The 22,208-nt window shown below is 40.0% G+C and overlaps 1 protein-coding gene across 5 annotated transcripts; it reads left to right on the top strand.

Annotated features, from left to right (window-relative positions):
* The first annotated feature begins 17 nt into the window (after positions 1 to 17).
* On the top strand, positions 18 to 22,199 carry CCDC150 (coiled-coil domain containing 150). 5 transcript variants are annotated; one of them, XR_008467668.1, is made up of 25 exons: positions 18 to 243; positions 533 to 750; positions 844 to 1,022; positions 1,617 to 1,685; positions 1,924 to 2,040; positions 3,493 to 3,622; positions 5,181 to 5,224; positions 6,088 to 6,180; positions 7,160 to 7,267; positions 7,818 to 7,939; positions 8,118 to 8,295; positions 8,607 to 8,675; positions 9,209 to 9,301; positions 10,590 to 10,673; positions 13,810 to 13,979; positions 14,373 to 14,466; positions 15,125 to 15,294; positions 15,894 to 16,020; positions 16,589 to 16,771; positions 17,349 to 17,417; positions 17,497 to 17,658; positions 18,000 to 18,086; positions 19,067 to 19,186; positions 19,746 to 19,977; positions 21,874 to 22,199. XR_008467668.1 is itself a non-coding variant. In XM_054208624.1 (24 exons), exons 1-24 carry the CDS (start codon positions 98 to 100, stop codon positions 19,854 to 19,856), a joined length of 2,943 nt encoding a protein of 980 aa, XP_054064599.1. In that variant the 5' UTR covers positions 18 to 97; the 3' UTR covers positions 19,857 to 22,199. The 5 variants fall into 5 exon arrangements, 3 of the variants coding, with proteins under 3 accessions (XP_054064599.1, XP_054064600.1, XP_054064601.1); XR_008467667.1 differs by having other exon boundaries at positions 19,746 to 20,753; XM_054208624.1 differs by having other exon boundaries at positions 19,746 to 22,199.
* Positions 22,200 to 22,208: the final 9 nt, after the last annotated feature.

The raw sequence follows: 22,208 nt of genomic DNA, 5'->3' as shown, positions 1-22,208 counted from the left end.
GTGTCGCAGGACCGGGGCGGCTGCCATGTAGGGGGTGCCTCAGGCATGGCTGGTGCGGGTCTCCTCAGGGCAGGAGAGGGAGGCCGCTGGAGCGGCAATGGCCAGGCCAACCATCATCCCCACGAGCGTCAGGGCAACCGCGCCCGAGGCCTTCATGGTGCTCCACCTGAGGATGAGGGTGGTGGAAGAGCAAACCAACGGGCTGGTGCGAGACCTGGAGGCACTCGGCGTCGATGGGCAGAGGTAGGGAGAAGGGAGGGGTAAGCTTTTTCCTTCTTGGAGAGCACACACTTTTCTTGATTTTGCTTATCTTATTGCACCTTACACTCATTTGCCATGCTTTGCTCTTCTCTCCATGAGGGAGTGGTACTGGCGGAGACAGCAAGAATAGGCTACAACAACCTGGGGTCACAGGAAACCTTCCAGCACTATGAAATGTGGTTTCTAATCTAATCGCATCTGTAATGCATATACGTGCAATGCCGGGTAAGGTATGCATACACAGAGTAGGTCAGTCTTTTCTCCTTTTCAGCCTCAACCATTTCCACTCAAAGACGTCAGAAACACCTGCCAGTCACCCAGCCATTAGCCCTGTGCAGGCCAGGGTAGCATTTGTGGGAGAAAACACACTGTGGAGAAACTGTGAAGCACTGGTGAATCGAATGTGTCGGTTAGAGAGTGTTGTACAGACACTGAAATTAAACATCTTCCGGCTGCAGACAGAAAAGGAACTGAATCCAAAGCATGCAGGTAGTAGAAAATTTGGGGGTTTACCACTTTGTTCACTATCCCTCCATATGCTTTTTCTGTCAGTGAAAGTTTTTTGCCTTTTCCTTGCGGCAGCCCAGTTGCAGCACCGCCTGAATGCAATCCACGAGGAGCATTTGCAAGAAATGAAGATTGTACAGCAAGAAGCAATGAAGTTGCGCCAACACCTAAGTGATATGAAAGAGGCTGAAGAAAAAGCAAAAGAAGAAGTTCAGAGACTGAGTACTGCTCTGGAGATTACTACTGCATCCAAGGTACAAAAAATAATGATCTTCTTATGGTTTCAAGTATTAAAAGACTGGTTTTTAAGTACGTTCATCTCCGACATAGTTAAACAGAAAGTATACTCAGCTGGAAAAAGGAGTTTATTATATATTGTTGGCAGTAAGATATATTGTTGGCACTTTTGAAAAGGAGAATCTGTGCTTCCAGCAATTAAAAAAAAAAAAGAAAGCAAATCAAGAATAAAAGTATTTGAGACTTGTAATTTTCTCATCTTTGTGACTTAAGTTCATCCTAGTTTTCATGCACAGAGTTCTCAATAGCTTTTCTGTTTCTCCAGGAATTTTTAATTCTCTGGATTTCAGTCTTATACTTTTATTACTATCTCCTGTGAAGAGAACTTCAATGGAGTATGTCAGTCAACCTCATTAATTGTATTAAAGAATGCATTGCTTCTTAGTGCTTGCACTCTTATATTCAGTGCTTCAGAACAGAGAACATCAGACTGGAGATAGAAATCAAGTTCTAGGTGTTAGCGTGGCAGTTGCGTTTTATAATGCCTATTGCTTTTGCAATAGTTATGAACATGAAAGGATAAAAATATCTGTTCCTTTCATCTTCTTTAGATGGACGTAGCAATTGCAGCAGAGGAACTGAGAAACACAAAACAGAAAATTAACTGTAGACTTCAGGAGGTAAGTACAAGAGCAAGGAGCTTAGTAGGAGGCTGAATTTGACAAGTATTATCTAAAGATTTGAAGAAGATCCTTAAATACTTTTCTGGGTGCAACTCTGGAATGTTCACAACCCAGAGGAACCTGCCAGCCATGCTCATAACTAAATATACAGACAGAATATCTTTTATATATGATCTCGAGTATTTGTTCAATCTACTTAATTAGACCTGGGTCAGAAAGTGTTTATTTTTTCTAGCTCACAGAACAGCTGTCCCAGGAGATCAGCCTGCGGGAGTCTTTGGAGGAATCCCAAGCAACTGTGATGTGTCATGTACAGGACATGGAAACAACAGTAGAAGCAGAACGGAAGCAGGTTTGAGAAAACTTCTGTCTTCTTTTGTATCTATTTTCATTTTCTCATCTGGGAGGAAGAGCAAGAACTTGAATGTCATTGCTAGAAACCAGTTAAAACACTTTCTAACTCCAACATTTTGTACAAATGTTAATCAGAAGAGATCAAGTAGTCAAACTTTCTGCTCAAAGTAGGAGTATCGCAAACACTGGATTGGGGCAGTGGTGGTTTTGTCTAGCAGAGTTCAAGGACTGTAATTCCATGGCTGCTTTAGGTATTTTTTTTATAGTGCTGCAGTAATGTTCCAGTTAAGATGTTTTTTTCCTAGCATCCAATCTGAACGTTTCAAGCTTAAATTTGAGACCACTGCCCCTTCTTAAATCATTCAACACAACTGAAAAGAGTTTGACTTCATAATCTTTGTAACTACCTCTCAGATTTGTGCGCCACAACTGGATCCTGACTTAATGTCTTCTTCGCCAGGCTGAACAAGCCTCCTTATAGTTGAGGTACTGATAAATAGATAGAAATAAATAAAAAATACAATTTCTGAAAAATATTCTGTTGACATCTAAAACCTTCTGGGAGTAAGAATGTTTTCTCCATTAATTGTCACGATGACAAAGCTAGATTTTTATTCTCAGCTGTAGTTGTATTATCTAGCTATTTTGGAGTGTGGCGAGGGGCCATAGTTCATGCTAGAAATGAAATGGTTTGCACATAATTCAAATAAACAAAACCAATCCCTCTGCACGCACACACACAAGCCACATGCAGTCACTCCAACACTCTGAATTCATAGCAACAGTTTAGAAAGGATAAAGTGAGTAGCAAAGTACCAATACTTGAATAACTAAGGGTTTTTTTTTATTTTTTGATGATCATCAAGGTCTCTTTTTTCTTAAAATATGCACAGTTCTGTTCGAAATTACTACATATTTTTCCTACATGCCTTTTATCATCTTTGTGTTCTTCTACAGCAGAAGCAGAAAAATGATGGATACATATTGAACTATATGAATTATATATCATGTGGGAAGCAAAGGTTACTTTAATTCATCTATCCCTTTCTGATGGTTATATTTGACCCTGTGGTATATTTATTAGTTAGTGTTAAAACAAAAAAAATTCCGCACAAAATGGCACGAGACAGACCTGTTAAGTGTCTTGAGTGTTGCATTCACCTTCCTCTTTTACAGCTTGATCTTTTCTGTAGTCTCGAATTCTGAAAACTTGTTAGTTTCTGCCTGTCACATAAAGATGACTGTAAGCACGCATACACTGTGTTACATATAGAAATTGAGTTGCTTGCCATAAAAGTCTTCTGCATAAGAGTGGGACAAGCAGAAAGAGAGGAGAAGCTGATCAGGCTATATCTTTTCCAGTTAGATCAACCTTGTAGGCTCTGAAATTTGCTTAGGTTTGCCTGACTGAATTCTGCATCTTAAAGAATAATCTGTGATATCGTTGCAGGTACAGATATTACAGCAGGACTGCCAAGAGTTGCGTAAAGATGTCCAGCTCACCCGATTTAGGCAGCAAGAGGAGGAGGAAAGAACTGCCCAACTGGAGCAACACTGCGCACAACTGAAAGTGGAGCTGGGTATGACAGTGGGTTCTTGTCGTATCTTTTTAGCACTTCTCTCACTGCTTCCACAGTGAGAGAAAACGAGCACTGAGGTCCTCCAGACCTGTGGCAGGTGTACCAGTCAACAGGAATGGAGGGCAGCTTAAGAGGTGATGAAATATTAAAGGCCTTTAGTTTGCATGTGATGGTTCTAAAGCCTCTCCTTACCTAGAGGAAACTTAACACCAGTGGTAATCAGGGTAATGAATACACAACAATAATATGAAAAGATTCCATTAGCATAAATTCTTTTCAAAGGAGACTTGATCTAGCAAGTAACCATTAACACATGATTCCTGAACGGATGTGCAAGTAGAATGCCCGTTGCTATTGCGTCTTTTTGCAGCTGATTAAAAAAATGTGCTCTATTAAACATCAGAATAAGGACAAGCATCTTGGACAAGCCTCTGGTTGATCTCATTTAGATTCCCAGTCTACTGATGTGAAAGTAGCTGCTTATAAGGAAGCTAAGTGGCTTTTAATGCACTTCAGGGTAGGGGGAAGATCCATATTGTCAAAATTAAAGGTAAACGTTCCTAACCTAAAGTCTATTCCCTATTCCCAAATAACTCACAGTAACCATGCCTAAATCACAGGATAGTTATTTTCTTGTGATCCTTCCCTCAGGACCTGTTTAAGATTTCTAGCTACTCCTTTTACAGAAGTGTTCATGTTTCTCATATGTTTTGTTTGTTATTCTGTGAACCACACATGCAATAATTAACCTGTTGCTCACAAAAGGCAGTCAGCATTTCTGCGTAAGGCATAGCAAGAGGAGAGAAACTTGTTGTGGCAGAGTTGGCTGAATGGGGGATAACGATGGCAGAAGAATTCTTTCCTTCAGAACAAATCCATATGCAAATGACAAATTTAAATGAGACGTACAAATTTTCTTTACTACCTGTCAACTAATTCTGCTTTTTCTTTTTGTTAATTGAAGGAACTTTTGAGTGATCCTTTGATGATAGTTTGGATGTCATAATATTTTTGTCTAGATTTCCTTCCTTATCCTGCTCATGCTGAATTGTCTCTTGTTTTCCTTTTCTTCTGGTATGTTATACAGCACAGCAGAATAAGAGGTTGATTCAAATTCCAACAAAAATACTTCTGCTTTTAGATCTGTATGGTTTAAGCAGGGATCTAACTATTGTTCTTTGTCAATGCACAAAAACTTGTAAAGTTGCGTATGGGCTGTGGGTTATAGTCAGGACAAATGAGTTGCTTACATGCTAGACAGCTGAATAAGAGACTTATTTTGAGAGATGGAGAGATTCGATGTGCTCAAGCAATCACAGAAGTGGTATGTGTAGGAGATTGGCATGATGGCATGCTTAATTTTAAAATTAAATAAATTATAATGAAAGTAATTATGCTGAAGTACTGAAGTTATCAAGAAGAAAACATTTGTAGAAGTCTTACCTGTTTGTGGTATATTCAGTAACTTAGCTAAACTCAAACATTAAATCAAAGTGTCACCTTTTAAAATTACACAACAGATAACAAAACATGTCCTGATGTTATTTTCTATTTTTAGACTCCAGGAACTGTATCATTTCCCAGCTTGAAGAAGAAGTGAAAGTAAGTTTTTAAACAAGCATTGGTGAGGAAAATAGCTAAACGAAGATCAGAACAGCCTATATGGGGTCTTTCAAACGTGCCACGCTTCAGAGGCAGAATTTTTACGTGGACAAGTGCCAAATGTGACTAAGGCTATAACCATTTTATGTCTTATTTTATTATGTTACTAGTTTGGGTTTGCCCTACTTATGTTTTGAAAGATTAACCTTCATATTCTACTGGAATATCAAAACAGTGATATGAATGCCTTCCCTGGAGAGCTAGAACTGACCATGAAACACAGTTGTGGTAGCACAAGTATTGCATACAAAAGAGACAAATAGATAGATTGGTGAATAATACTACAGAATAGTAAGAACCTTGATCAACTGCGTACTAAGTGGGTAAAGAGGTATGTTTACTGCCTAGGTAGGGACTGTGATCGCTGTCTGAAGTCTCTGAAAGAGTAAGTTTCAGTGAAGGTGAGGTAAAAGTTCAGCTTAGATGTGGAGTCTAACAATGCTGGCACAGGATTCCTTCAATTGTGAATTGTACCACTTCTGTCAGGGAGATTTTTTAAAGTTCAGAAGTACTGAGATTAATTGTAGTGGAGACTAATAAGTTTGAGCTCAGAAGTGTATGAAGTCACCCTCAACTTTAAAAGCTAAGTTAGAGCAGGTAGCACTTTGGTTATTATTTCAAGGTATATTTCAGAAAGAGGCTTGTACTATAGGAACCATGTCAGTACTTGCAAGAGCAGACAGCCGTGTGACAATAGCTTAAAGGAAATAGGCAAGTATGAAACAAAGACTTGATTGTGAAGTGCCTGCCTAAATGACGTTTAAATTTTTTCTCAGTGGACGTTCTGTTTTATTGCCCCTTAGAATGCACAGCTGTCCTTTAGCAAACAATGCAAAGAAAACCTGCAACTTCAGTCTAAAATGACTGCCCTGCGAGAAACGGCAGAGAAAGTACAGGTAATGAGAATAGCTGCTCTTGTTTTTAAAATGGAAATAAAGTATAACAAAATGAGTGATTACAGTGAGAAACGATTATACATTTATTGGGAAGCCTCAAATGCAGGTCAGGAGACAAAGTTTAGTACCCTCAGGTAACGCGGGCTAATGAACAACTTCCAGTGAAGGAATTCAATCACTAGCCTAGGTAACTGTTCCATATTTCCTAGCCTTAAGGTTGGAAAGTTTTCTTCCCAATACTTATTTTGAATCAGCTTTTTTTGAAAGTGTCTTCCTCAGGGGCCAGGACATGCAGAACTACTGCTGCTGCCTCTTCTATCTACCCTTGAAGTAGTACATTTATATTCCTTTGCACCTGTAGATTCTACAGGAATATATTTCTATTAATAAGTCAAATGGGGAGTACCCGCTTGGCTAAAATTTCCTCTGCCTTTTGTGACAAAAGTTTTACCTCAGTACATTCTAAAAAAATTTATTTATTCTACTCTCCCTGTTTTTAGAACATATTTTAGAAAACATTTTTCTATTTTTTCCCCTCCCCCCCAACAGATACTTGTTTATTGGGTGGTGTTCACTGGTAATGGGATTTGGGTATGTCTTTCAGAGAAAGTTCCATTTTTCTTTGTTATCTACAATAATTCAACTATGTAATTAGTAGAGGGGTCCATTTTCAATTTTTACCTTCTTTGCCTTAAAAACATTACTTTTTTCTGGACTTTAAAACTAGTAAGTTATGCTTGATTGGTAGTTTAAATTATGTTCTCTTTTTTCCCCCACTACTGTAAACTTTTAACGCCTTGGAATAAGTCTATCATAAACTGGGACTACCTGAACAAATTTTTTTGGACACTTTCTACCTAAAATAGATTTTTCCATGTCTGCAAGAGATTTTTAAAAAGTTTCTGACAGCCTACTATGCAGAAAAAAAACCCCAAAACACTGAAAACATGTTTGTCCTCCTCCTCCTCCTTCTAACCAGGTCCTTAATGACCACTTAAGCCAGCAATGCTCAGAGCTCAGCACCAAACTCCGAAGTGTTGCCACGGAGAATGCTAAACTCGTTTCAGATCATCAGACCATGCTTAAGGTATGTAGCCTAATGTTAGAGTCCAAGAATGTTGTCTGCAGCTCAGACGTTAAACAACAGACTAATTCCTAATACTGATAATCTGCGGGAACACAGTAGAATACTTTATATATAGCAGTGTAAGTTCTATAAAGGTTGTGATAAAAAAGCGTTAGTGTTCTTCTTTGGCAAAGCTTTATTTTCAGTACAGAAGAAAAAGTCATATGTTATGGAGAAAGAGTGTAAATATGATAATACGGTTTCTCTAAACAGTATAAACATCCTGTAACAACCACTGAGAAAGAGGAACATAGGAATTAATGAGCATTGTAAGTACTGTAAATGCAGAAGCTGAGTGGAAGTAATAAGGATCTGAGATTAAATACACATATAAAAGCTAGGTAAGGTGAATTCAGCTTTGACGCCCTATTCAACAAGCATCACAACACAATATGCAGAACTATAGGGATGATCAGGAGCTCGATGACAAATTAACAGCTTTGTGAATTAATTATTCATCCCACATCATTCTGATGTTAGTCTTATTGCCTGGGTAATTTTTCCCCTTTAGGCAGAACAAGAAAAGACTCATAAGCTGCAAGAGCAAGACTCGCTTCTGAACGCTGCCCATGCCAACATTCTCGGAGAGCTGCAGAGTGTGCAGCGTGAGAGGGCTCAGCTTCAAAGACAGCTGTGAGGAATTTTCTAGTCTGCAGCCTCTTTCTCCCCTTTCTCCATTGCATTCTCACCACCTTAATTTCTGCTTCTTTAGCACTTGTCACTTACTAACACAGAAGGGCTAGTTTGGTATTTAATATGGAGGCCATCTTCTGTGCTAGAACTCCAACTTGGCTAATTTCTCTTTCTTTAGGGAGGCCTTGCGTACAGAGCATGGCAAATACAGGCAGAAAGTAAGCCTTGCTGAGGAGGCAGCTACCACACAGAGACAGCTTTTGGAACGTACTGTTGCTAGACTGCAAGGTGAACTTGAGACAGCTTTGCAAGAGAAAGGATCTCTGCTGGCAGAAAAGGAAATTCTTCAACAGGAGGTACAGAAAACTTACTGGTTTAAAGCTATATTCTTGGAGGCTGCTCTTGGACCCACATCGCTAGAGTTCTTACTTACATACCAGCTTTGCTTTCGGAACAATTATTTTTTGTTATTGCAGTGGCAAGTGTGACACACTCTCCCCTTATATAATATATATATATTTTGACTTGTAATGTCTCTGAAGCATGAAAAGGGAGGGAAGAGAGGGAGTTGACTTGCAACCTTCAGATCAGCTGTTCTGAAGATGTGTAGTAGTTCTATGAATCAAGACGCTTTTAGGTATCAATGATTTCACATTTCTTTTGACAGATAAGGACAACAGCAAATGAAACAATACAGGAAAGGAACAAATTGCAAGTAGAAAAAACAGAGAATGAGGTATCTTGCAATACATATGGCTGTTCTTTAAATTTATTGTTGTCTTTAAGTTTTCCGTTTCATTTTGCTTACTCTCTCTTAACTAAATTATTTCTAAATAATGTGATATTTACTATAGCCACATTGTTCACTTTGCTGTTTGATATTTTTCTTGTCTGTATGGATGTGTCCTGTGGAGCAGCAACCCTATTCCTACCTACACAAGACTGTATTTGTAGTAATAAGTTTGTTATGCTACTATGGCAAATGATAAATAATTTTCAGCTTCTCCTAGCTGTTTTACCTGTGTAGCTTCCTTGCATATGCGTAGCCTGGAAAAGGAAAGGTAGTATTTGTGGTATAAATGCGAAATGCCTTAGTGTTGTGACTGAAGTCAACATGATTCTTTCACTGTTGTGGAATTGCTCTCCAAAACAGGAGAGACTATACCTAGTCCATATATAGCGCTGAGGTTTTGTGATATTCCTGTATTGTGACTGTGGAAATCTTGAAGTGGTTAGAATTCAATTAGAGTTGGATTTTCTTGTTCATAGCTAGAAATGGTTTCAATGAAATTCACTTTGCAAACACTAGAGGAAGAGAACAAGAGGCTCTTGGATCGCTTGGCCACACTGGTACATGAGCAGGTAAGCCTCTAATAAAGTAGATAAGGTGACCTTACTGATAAGTAACTGTAGCTGTAAACAAGGTGCTCTTTAAAGTAATCTATGTTTTATGGAGAGTGACTGATCAAATTAAGGAATCAAAAATGGGAAAAAATGAAAACAAAAGGATAAGGTATCTCAAATGTTACTACATCTTTTTAGATGTCTGTGTGGGATGAGCTAAGAGGACTATATAGAGCTTCAGGTGTTGGACATTTAGGTATGTCATGAAAATCCCATGACTCCATTCCATTTTCTAGTACTGGTATACAGCTTGTATATATTTACCTTGTGTGCACTGGGAAGGTATTAACAACAGTTTGACGCCCATTGTGAACAGATTTGCACTTGAGACCTCGTTCCTGTATTTAACTTGTTCCCATTCCGTTATTTCTCACTACTGTCAGTCACCTGGATCAGGATACTTGACCAGTTCCAGAAAAGTTGAGTAAAAGCTTAGTAACACTGTGCTACCAGTGCTTTTACCATTGGGGTTTTTTTGTTTGCGGGTTGTTTTTGGGTTTTTTTTGTTTGGTTTTTTTTTGTTGTTGTTGTTTTTTTTTTTGTTTTTTTGGTTTTTTGGGTTTTTTTGTTTTTTTTTTTTTTTTTTTACAACGTTGGATGTAATGACCAGTTGTATACGCTGGAGATCCTAAAAACACTTAGCTGCCAATAAGGTCCTAACATCACAATGTTAAAAAGAATTAACTGAGCACCTTCTGAATGTTTGTTACACGACAATCAAAGTTACACTTCTACAGTAGTTAGTCTGTAACATATGTATACCTTTTTTCTGTTTAACACAGAGCTCCTTTGGCAGTCATCAGTTAAAGAATGTGAATCAATAGAGCATTCAAAACCTTAAAAAGTTACCCGATTTTTCAATTTTATTTGTATTCTTTACCGTGTTTCTAAGTTATTTTAATTCTGTCCCTGCCTTCTCATTCTTCTAGTTATTTTTGTGTCTCTGATCCGTGTTGTCAAAGGTTTCTTTCATCTCTTCATTTCTCCGCTTGTAGGACAGTGGCCTTCTTGTAGCCATCTGGAAGGCCTGAGCAGTTCCTCCTAGAGATTAAACTGTCTTGAAGGAATTTATGCCATTTGGATATTTTTATATTTTTAAAAAAAATTCTTAGTGTTTCATCTAATTGAAAATTTATACCTGAAGCAATAGAGGAAAGTTAAAGTACTCAGGACGCTGAGCACCTTTTTTGCTGCTTTTTGCCTTATTTTTCCTACGGAATGGTGACATCTGCTCTTTTTTCCTCAGCATGCCCAGCAGCAGGTGCAACAAGTGCTGGCAGAGCTGACTGACAGCAAGAATAAACTGACCTGTGACAAAGGAAAACTTCAGGTACCTCTCAGCATCCTATTTGTCAGCTCAAAAGGGAAACTCGTTTTTCATGTTCTTCTGAGATAAGGTTCTTTAACCTTAGCTCTTCAGTACTTAATTTGTAGGGATGTGTTTATTTATCTTCGCTACTTAATTTATTTGTGTGGGGTCAAGCACATCTATTAAGAGAGTTCTGTATCAAAATCATCTTCAATCATGCTCTCATACTGCCTTTGGGTGACAAGATGCTGTTGATGTAGCATCTCTACGATTTGTGCTAATTAAGTTGCTTAATGTGTGAAAATAGTGGAATGGCTAAGAACCACCAGGGGGCATTGAAACAAAATATATGGGTAGAAAATTGGTTGAAAAATTAGAAACATGGAAAACTTTACAAAAAATACCGATTAATAAGCAGGGAGGCAAACCATGGTGGTAAGCAAAAATAAACAGCATATGTAAGCTTTCTTGAGCAGAAGTTAGCTAGACAGTAAATGAGGTGCTGAAAGTAAAGCTTTTACTTCAATGTGACCTATGCCGTAGGAATCTTTGCACCACTGTCCCAAATTCTGAGTTTCTTTCAAAAACAGCACAGAATGTGTAGTGATTATTAGAGAGCAAGAAATCTGCATTTATGTAATAGTCCTAGGTCTGATGGTAGCGACAGAAGGAAGCGACCAAGACATCGTACTTAGATTAAAACAAGGTGAATTCTAATTTGGAATTATTTCTGTGGAAGGATAAGTTAGAAGCAATTCACTTCCTGCTTCTCTTGCTATGGGACTCAAGGAAAAGAAAACATTTGCTGTGGGCAGAGAGACGTTGTCACATCACTCCACTTCTGTGTTCCAGTTAAGATAATGCTTTTCCATTTCTGCACTAGAAGAAAGCTGAGCTGTTTTGCCACATCTGTTTTCTTAAGACTGAAGTACAGAAGCTGGACAAAGAACTGTAGATACACATTTAGATAATAGCGAGCTTTGTAAGTGCTTTGCATAGAGACCAAACACACTGAGGTGAAACAGAACTGTGAGAACTTCTTACCCCTCAGAATTAGAGTCAGACTAACTAATGCTTACATAGCCATAAGAAATCAGATTCAACACACTTTTTTCCTGAAGAACAGAGCATATGTTCAGTGTTAACTGTAGCATTCTAGTCTGCAGCTGGAAACAGAACCTAATTTCATCAAAACAAACATGAGAACTATGGAAGCTCAGCTGAACAGAGCGGTTTTTCATGCAAGTTGATTGTACGTATTCAGGCTAGAAAACGCACACTTTACAGGATTATAAAGATAGCACTCAGGATTTATTATTATTTCTCAGTAAGAGAACAAATAGTTGCAGATAATATTGTCTAGCTGTATTGCTGGGAGAGAGACAGTTATTCTGCTTCAGTCTGTTCGCTCAGTCTTAACAGACAGAAGTACATAGAAGAGCTGTGTTATCCTGGGCAGTGAAACCAAGCCTGTAGGTATAAGACTGTGAAGTGGACTCTGCTCTGTCAGGAGTTTGCTATTCTAAGCTGTAAATTCAAGTAACTGCATTGAGACTTCTGTTCACAAGCAAGAATGAACTCGTAATAGTAAATGCTCTTTACAGACTCCCCTTGCTTCTCAGATACTAAAGCAATCTTGTAATCATTCTGATTTGTAAAACTAAAGAGGGAAAAGTGACAAACTGTCAGTCATATCCATAATCTCCATTGATCTAGAAATTAGAAAATGTAACCATGTTTAGGACGCTTCCCTGGAACACAGGAGGTCCTATTTTTGCCTTCTGTCTCCAGACAGCAAAGTGAATCAAAGTTTCTCTTGTACTTTATTCTCCATGATAGAGGATGGTCCATCAGATAGTCAAAGGCAATTGGATATTACATTGATGATTGGAATCCATGACCTGAATGCTTTCAGATTTCGTGAAAGTTGAAACACTCTGTTCCATTGGTTTGCAGATATAGAGAACTAGCTGTAGAAGGGTCTCACAGTGGGAGCGGATGAGAGGGGTGCTCAGAACCAGGGGACTGTGCTGGCTCTGCAGAGCTATGACAACGGCTGACATCACAGACTTCTAATGAAGTTCCAGTCAGCACTGTGTCTTGCTGCTGCTGAGATGCAGAGGGAAATCACATGAGTTTGCATAATGTGCTGTGGAAAGTGTCACAGAAGAGAGCTTAAATATCTTCCTGAAGTAATGCAGATTTAGGAATAAGATGTAGCATCTACTCTACTCCAGTGAATAAATGTTTTGGAGAGTATTTTTTCAATTTCTGGTTTTGGTATTCACATCTTCACTGCCTCCAAGGGCTGACTGATTTTGTAGAAGGAATGGCAACAAAATGAAAAAAAATCCCCAGCAAGATCTTGGCAACATAAGTCTCCTGATCGTAATGCTAGGTCAGCTGTAGGCTCAAGAGCAGAAACTATGAAATACGATTTACATCATTGTGCTCACCACTGTACTTTACACCGAGTTCATTTGCAACAAGATGAATGTTCAAGAAACTCTGCGTCTGAACGTGGAGCTAGCTCTAGGGTCAGCCAGAGAATTCTGTTAAATGCTATAAAGGACATGGGAGAAAAACTGGAGAATATAATAGATATTCTCTCTCCAAGGTCTTTGAAAACTGAATGGTCTTCTGAGAATGATGAAGGAGACACTAATGTGGTGAGTGATGACCATGAAATGCAAGTTAGAATGATGGTTAATTTCAGTTGACTAATTGATGACAATGAAGAAATGGCTGAAAATTAACAGGGACCAAAACCTTTGAGTGTTTTTTGTTTTAAAGAGATGCAGGTGAAAACTTAGGCTAAGCAACATTAGAATCAACAACTGGTTTTGACTAAGCACCCAGCTTCGTGCATCTGTGGCACTTTCTGAAGCCTGGGTGCCGAGAGTTCGGAAGCATGGGAACTCTCAGCGAAAACACCCACAAAAACCCACCAAGAACACCACCACACACTCAGCTCGGGCTTAAAACAGGGGTAGAACAAAGGTTGTGTAGTAAGAGGAAGCTATTTCTATTTTCACAACCATTGCATACTCTTGGCACTGCTGCAAGCATGCAGCTACTTATAAAAGAATCCTTTAATAAAACTCTAAGAGATGACTGATTTTCCTACTCCTTTTCCTAATGATTTCTTGTACTGCAGATGGCAAACCTGCAGCACCAGCTGGACACAGCAAAGGATGATAACAGTAAGGCGACAGCCATGCTGGAGCATGTGTTAGCTTCTCGTAACAAGATGCAAGCAGCTCTGGATGCGGTACAAACTGAGCTGGGACACAAGGACACCGAAATAAGCAATCTCAGAAAAGATAAGTAGGTGAAACTGATGCTGTTTCTGTGGTCTATCAGCAGTGGGGCTGATACAAATACAGTTGAAGAGTGGCATCTTCCCCATGGTTCTGGCTAATAAGCTGTAGGACGAGTTTGTTTGAGAAGTTTCCTGTAATCTTTGCTGCAACACTGAAACATCCTTAGTACTAGTGAAACAAATACTCCAAGTGCTTGTAGTACTTGTACTCTGTAAGTACTCTGCAAGCTTGGCAGGCCTTGTGCGGAAAGCAGGTAAAAAACCAATTTAACTTCAGTGACAGGCAAAACTTAATTGGTTAAGGTAGAGAACCAAACTGTGAGATGGTCACCACTTCAGAGGAGATGTGCACAAACTGACTTAATGCATGATTTTGTTAATCCAATTTCCATTTTCAGGAGCCAGATACAACAGAAAATACAGAGGTTAGAAACAGAATTGGAACATTGCCAAGCCAAACTGATTGCCATGGGAAGGCAGCACAGCAGCCAGGTAGAGACTGCATTTTTCCGTAGTAAGAGCCACCACTGCATTTTTAGTGTTGAGCCAAGTACCTTGTCTTTAACTGAATACAGTACGGTTGACACATTCATGTGAATCAAGGCAAAAATATTGTATCAACTTTTAGCTGTGGAGCAGGAAAATCGTTATCCAAGTGTTGAAGGAGGGAAGCATCTCCTCTCCAAAGAAAAATTCCTTGGCACAAGTGAAGGTTTTACAGTCCGCAGCTGGATACTTAATGTGAACAGAGATTTTGGAAGTTTACATAGCTGTTATTTTTTTGCTATTAGAATGGGGGGGAAGGAGTCCAAGGAATTCCTTTCATCTGTCTTCATAATACTTAGTGTCAAAAGGATTACTTTACAACCCGAACACACTCACTATTGGCAAAGAACATTTTTCCACTCTCCCAAGAAAGTCATGGCTATATGAAAAATTGTTCTGATCCTTCTGAGTAAGCCAGTGAATGGATTGGCATTGTAAGGATTCCCATCTAGATGCCTGTTCTTAGGACATTTGTAATCAGACAGTTGGTGAACGCACTTTTACTTCCTGTAAGTTGATAACTGCCTGGAAAGGGAAAAAAAATATTCCTTTCCAAGCTTTTTCATCTGGGTAAGTATAGATCTGATTTGTTGTCACTGCACAGGTGGAACCACTTTGTAAGGCACTAGAAAGTACTAGAGCAGACAACAAGAAACTTGTTTGTCGTTTGGAAGAAGTTCTGCAGGTTAATAACACCCTGCAGAGCAAGCTGATCCAAACCCAATGTGAACTGAAAAGTAAAGAAACTGAGCATCAACAGCTGATGGCCTGCCGGTAAGACCAGATACATGATACTACACTTGAGGAGAAACATTACTGTGCACTAACATCAGAGCTTTACGGCTTTATTCATCTATCAATATCAGCATGATACAGATAGATTCCTGCAGAGCTACAGAAATGGGCTCTTTCACTCGTTCCCATAATGACTCTTTGACCTACTCTGCTGTACTGAGGAACTGCTTACCCAGGGTCATTATGGCTCATCTACAAACAGCTTTTTCCATGAGGACAGCAGATATCACTTCCACTTTGAAGTGGCCTGCAGTAGCTATAGCAAGGGGAGCACAGGATAGCTGTTTAAATTCACCACCCAAAACTGAACACTAGTAAGTAAAACCTCAAACCTAAGTGTAGGCGCAGTCTGAATCTCCTCATTATCCTTTGTCTAAACAGGCTTAGCCTTTTAGTTTTGTAAGGGAAAGTAAGTTGTCCTAAAAATATTAGAAAACATTCCAATCTTTAAACAGTAGTGGTACAGAGAGTATTTCCAAGACAAAAGTATTTACAATTGTCTTTCCTATTCCTGGTTTTAAAAAATAAAGCATATTAAATAGAAATGTGAATTACTGCTTTGTTTCCTCTCTTTAAAGGGAACAGTTAATGGAAAAAGCCAAGACTGAGGAAAAGATGTCTGCTGAACACTTAAAGTCTTTGAAGAAGCAGTTTCAAATTGAGCAAGAGGCTTCGAGGAAAGCTGCCTGTCAAGAATCTGCTGAGGTGACAAGGGAGAGAATTAAAAGATTTCAGTGAATGATTTCCAGGGAAAGAGTTCTGCTTTACAGTTTTCCAACAGAACAAGAGCAGCTTATGACAAATATTTGTCTCCTTTTCCATTCGTCGTGGAGTTGTCTGTCACTTGCATACAACAAACTGAATTTTATCGCGTGGTGGACATGCATATCTGTGCTCTCCCAACATCTTCAAGTACCACTCTGTATCCCTCAACACTATATATCTTATTGTACATAAGATCTAGACGTTGATATCAGCCTTCAGTGTCTTCAAAAGGATAATCTGGAGTTGTATAACAATCTTCGTGGATAAAATACTGGTTTGGAAGTCTGCTTTATTTCCCGGGGGCTGGATTATAAGGCTCAGCATAACCTTAGTATTACTCAGTATTATTCACTTTTTTTCCTTTGTTAGAAGGGTATTAAAGAAAAGTGAAAACACACAGGTGCTGTGGCACACTTCAGATACAGCAAATCAATTGGGCGTGCTCGTTAATTGTTTTATAGAGTGAGCTAATTCTTAATGTGAACTCACTTTTTCCTCTTTCCCCTAGGTAAAGAAATCCATTGAAGAATCCTCCTTCAAATTGGCTGAAGTTTCCTATGCTAACAGGGAGCTGCAGCAGAAAGTAACAGAGCTGGAAAAGTCTTTGCCCAGTTACACGGAAAAGCTAAAAAGCCAAAGAGCTCAAGTCAGACAATGCCTGGCCTGTAAAGCTAACACAGAAAGGGCAGAGGTCTGCACACATTTGTCAATAAAAACAGATGTCCCAGTTGAGAACTTTTTTCTCCACGGAGTAGGACTGCTGTTGATCCTTTGCAGTGGAGCTAGACTTGAAAATAAAACTAACTCCAGACTCAAATTCTGAACAGAAGATGCAGCTACAGTAATTGGGTGGCTTCTCCTGTAGTCCCTCCTCCCCCCCCCATATTAAATATGATGCCATAGAGTCCCATCCCCCCGTTAGATTTTTATAGTAGCATTTGTCCTTTTTATCATTTTGTGGATACAGTCTGTTTAATTACTGAATGGGCCAAACGTTGCTTGTGTAGTGATTAGTCCCTTTCTATCCTTTATAGCCATAGAACTTACAGTTCAACTGGTACCTGATCCTAAATGAGAATCTAGACTCCTTTGCAACTCTGCCACCTGCTAGTTCCCCTTTCCCCAGCAGGGCATGGGTTCTCTTAACTTCAGTCTCATAGGGCAAGAAATAAGGACACAACGTGCAGACATCTGCAGAAATAGTTCCCAAATCACAGCCAGTGAGCCTGAAAAATTCATGAAGTTTTGTTTCTCTCAACAATTTCCAGGAGACAGAATCTGAACTGAGGAAAATGGAAGCAATAAAACAGGATTATTGGAAGATGAATTACGAACAAGTGAGTTTGCTTGACCAGTTTCCTGAAGAGACTGATCTGCTAAAATGTTGTTGGGATTTCATTCTTGTGTTGTCCTCAGTCACAGGACATCCAGAAACTTGTGTCAGAGTTGAAAAGTGTGCAGAGCGAGATGCAAGTGCTGTTGAAAGACCGACATGAAGTGCAAGTGCAGAACAGGCAGCTGGAGACCCAGCTGGAAGCGGAGAGAAGGCAAAGGCAGCAGCTGGAAAACGAATGTGGGGTAAAGTGCTAACAGCATGATGAAGTGGCGAGACACCCATGGATGCATTTTTGTGCAAAATCTGTGGGGTTTTAGAAGAGGTGGTAAAAGACTTTATGAACTCGGTCAAAAGATATTGCTATAAATCTTACTGTGTCTGCTCCAGAAAGCCTGAGTAACAACTTAACATACATTCCCTATATATCTGGCTTTAGAGACAGACAGGATTTTTATTTTTTTAAACTATACAACTCTAAGCTGTTTACAATAAAGGTTGGAGAGTCCTGCCGTTATGTTGCAATTTTTTATTTGTGTCATGAAAAAATTCTATAGAAATTAACGTTACTTCTTTTTCTACCTAGAAACTGGAAAAAATAGTCAAACATCTGAAGAAATATAAAGAGGAGACAGAAAAGAAACTGAAGGAAGCCAGCATAGAGTCAGAACAGGTGAGACTAGATAGCATTAGAATAATTATTCATTGAAAGTCAAAAGATAGTATTTCATCATATGCACCAAGTAACCCTTTCAATCTCAGATCTAGGCCTCTGGTGAGGAGTGAGGTGCATCCTTGGCCTTCTGAACTAAGTGGCATTTATCATAACTTTTTAAAAAAAATTAAAATGAAAGGTTTTATCTTTTCTGTGAATCACTTCCATTTAGTGGTGCTTGTAAGAATAGCTTTTGTCCCCCACACCTATTGTTTTTATCAGCTCAAGATATCTGTGTTAACCAACTGAAAGAGTTGTGGCCAAGTAAATGGCCCCCCTGAGCTGATCTTGTGTCACTCTGTATGTGACATCATGCAAAACCACATTTCCCACCCGCTCTCCCCCTGCCCCAAGAAGTCCTTTGTCCTTGCATCACCTCATCCTTGCTCTACTGTACCACAATATTCAAATTATTATAACTTGCATGGATTACTATAAGTAGTTGGGGGTGAAAGTCTAGTTTAGATGTTTTATAGGGTATTAACCAGCATGAAGTAAAATTAAAGAAGTAATAGAGGTGCCCCAGCCTGAGGTCTTACGTGCTGCTTATCAGTCTGAGCACTGTTCTGTGCTTAGAAAGAGACCTTAATAGCAAGAGAGTATTTCTACAGCATTCTTCAGGTAAAGTTAGTCTTCCATTATCTCTCTCAGGAGTTTGTGGTACTCAGCATCCATTTTCTTCCCAATGTCTCTGTATTTTATGCTGTGTTGGAGACCCATGTTGACTTCATTACCCATTAAGAGAGGGGCAACTTTGTAGTGAGGACCTCTCTGATAGATTCCTTTCACAGCAACGGAAGAGGGCATCATGGAGAGCTCCACCCCTACATACAGAAGGATTTGAGTTGTATGCTGTTCTGCCCCTTCTTGCTCAAAAACTGGAACGCAGCATGCATTAACTGTTCTCTCAGCTGTTCTAATTACGCTGTTTTCCCTAGATCACAACTAGCCTAGAAGAAGCTCAGCGTTGGTTCAGATCTAAGTTTGACAGCCTGCAGCCAGAAGTTGTGAAAAACTACCGGTCAAAGAACCCTGAAGAGAGCAGCTCCAAAAAGAAGGTAAAGAAAGCAAGCACATTAATTTCAAAGAGGGAAGCAAAGAAAATAGGTGGGAGAAGTACTTGGTAGCTCATTATCAGTCAGGATTTCAGTTCCTGAAACTTTTGTAGTTCCTTAACAGGGGTAGAAAACAGACCCCTCTTCTAGTTCAGTTTGCTTCCTCCTCTTTTGCCAAAGGACATATTACATTGCCAAAGTAATATTACAGGTACAAGATAGCTTCAAGGGACTGTTTCTGTACTTAGAAAAGTTCTATTGCACACACTTCATGTTTTGTTGATGCTTGTTAACCAAATACTTGTCTGAAAGCTAACAGCTAGTGTGTTTTCTTCTCCACATTCACCCATTTCAGCAGTTCTCCTTCCCCTCCTCCATACCTTTATAGATACCCTTTCAAAAGCTGTGCTTACCTTATCTGTGTAGGTTCATCAGCCTTCTCCATAACTGATAGCTTTTTAGAGATACATGTATTAAACTGCTAAAACTTTAATCTCATCTTAGTAACAACAAAGATTCCCCAAACAGTCATTAGCTTCATAAAACGTTGCATCTTTTCCAGGAGAAAAGGCAAGAAGAGCTTCCCACTCGCACCTCCCTGGACAGCAGGGCAAGGACCCAACACCTCCCAGCTCACCACCAGCAAGGCCCATGTGAGCTGGGCAGGAAATGAGCTCACTTGACTGGGTGATTCCCAGCCCAGGGAGAGCATCACCTGCCGTCTGGAGACTCCCTGCTAGCACCCAGCTGCTGGAAGAATCGGAAACTTTACTTGATCCGACATAGTTAGATAGGTCTGTATCACCGAGAAGGCCTTGCAAAGAAAAAGCGCTCACAGGACACCCATATACAGGGGACCTAGCAATGGTTGTTTAAATCATAAATTCCAATTTGAATTAACTCATACCCGTCACCTTGTCTTTTTGACTCAGGTGCTTTGTGTTGTGAGGCTGATACTAACAAAACTACTACCTACAGCAACACAGTTATCATTACTGTAAACTACATGCTGTTGATATGCACCATCTGTGCTTTCATCACTTTTACCAGCTTTAGACTAAGACCTGGCAGGTGCTGTCAAAACAAATCTGACTGGTTTACAGAGGGTTCAGGTGAATTACTGAAGACCGAGTCATGTGTCTGTGGCTGGATGCTGACGTGACTAGGACAGGGAGGAACTGGCTGGACCAGCTGCTTCTAATGTAGATAAAATCTGGGTCATGACAGAACATAAGCCTTGGGCTATTTTAGGAGCATATAAGGAATGTATTAGGTGTGTGATGGTATACAACACATCACCTTACCTTCGTAAGAATTAGTGGAATTCGTTCAGCCTCGCCTACTGTGGAACAACACACTGGGGAGGGAGAAGTTGAAGCAGATGACTGACATCAGATGTTGATGATGATTATATAACATGGACATTCCGTGCTTGTTCAACTAAGGATCAGCTCGTCTTCGTCCTGGCTTACTCTTCCACCTGGTTTCAGTACAACTAGTGTCAGTACAGGTGTTCTCGCACTCCGAGCTGCTTCAGCAGAGCTGCTTGCAAACTCCTCTGTGATCAATGGTACTGTTTCTTTCTGTGGGATCCATTCATGTTATTTGCAATACTTGTCTAGTTTAGGGGGGAGGGAAGTCTTGCATACCTCAGGAGCCTAGGAGTAGCCCGAGGACACACTGGAATTAGCTCATTCTGCTCCTTCAGAAATTTGGTCCTAAACTATAACTTGCACAATAGGAATCTGGACTAATTCATGGTGACCTGAGCCTCTCCTTGAGGCAAACGGCTGTTCTACGGGGCAGGGGGTGGCTGTGCACACTCTTAAAGCTAATGCACACCTGAGCTCCATTAAATTGTGCTGCTTAAAAGCAGGCCTATGCAATACAGCTTTAGGGTTGTCCCAATCAAGCTGGTTCCATTAGAAATCAATTGGCATCTGTGCCACACCTGCTCTGTAAAGCTGCTTAGGTGACTTAGCATAAGCTGTGCCTCTACCTCCACAGTGCCATTGGGCAAACAGCACTCAAAACTGTAATCGAGTTTTGCTTGCTATGGACTCAATCTGTAGAGCAATCACAGATGAAAAACAGTCCTCTCCAAAGCACTTACCATTTAACACTTTTGTTTATACTGAATGCTTAAGTAGGTTGCCTGACAAGGGCCAAATGATTGTGACCTTTGCCTGTGCAAAAAGCATACGGCAGCTGTTCATGTGAACTACGCGTTGGCAGGGCAGCAGCACCAACCACCCCTCTGTTTTACCTCTGCGGGAGTTTTTACCAACGTAGGGTACGCCTGAAGGGCTGGTTCTTCACCCCTTGCTTGTTGCGGAATCCCCTGCTCTCTCTAGGGCTGCGCATCTGCAATTACTTTGTATATTGAAACGCAAAGTCTGATTATATGGCTGTGGCCATTAAACTTGGCACTTACGTACATTTGCACAGTGACAGTCTGTTCGGGGTTCAGCCCATCCTGTTGCTTCTTCTAAACCTCTTTAGGGTGGAAAGCAATAAGATACGGTGTAATTGTGAAGGATTACTGCATTCTAATACCTTTTAACTTTAGCATAACCTTAAGCTTTAGCTACGCCTGCTTTAGCAAGTGGTGCAGCTCAGTGAGTTGCATGCAGAATGAAGAGAGCTGGTCCCAATGTCCAGGATATGTTCTGGATTGGTTTTCACTTCAGATTTGCTCTAGTCTGATCCTGCTGACCGAATGCTCACTAGCAACTGGAGCACTCCTGGAAGCCATCTTCTAGCTTGCTTTCCTTTGAAAGGAAACCAGTTTGTCTGCTCAGAGCCTGCTCTGCAATATGAACCACAGCACGGCGAGTGGCAGCGCACCCATTTGAAACATCAGCAGCACACAACAGGCAAGAACTTGTTACTTTCTTTAAACACAGTAATTTCAATAAAGTTGTAGTAATTAACACGGCTGCCACCTGCAGGATCAATAATTCAGGTTTCCAGTGGTAGCTGCTAAGCCTCTCAGTTACAGTAACATTTGTAGTATTTAAAAATA

This window comes from Rissa tridactyla, chromosome 7 (assembly GCF_028500815.1).
Source record: "Rissa tridactyla isolate bRisTri1 chromosome 7, bRisTri1.patW.cur.20221130, whole genome shotgun sequence".
Lineage (NCBI taxonomy): Eukaryota > Metazoa > Chordata > Aves > Charadriiformes > Laridae > Rissa > Rissa tridactyla.
The sequence above is the reverse complement of the archived record's forward strand: the minus strand, read 5'-3'. Positions and strand labels throughout refer to the sequence as shown.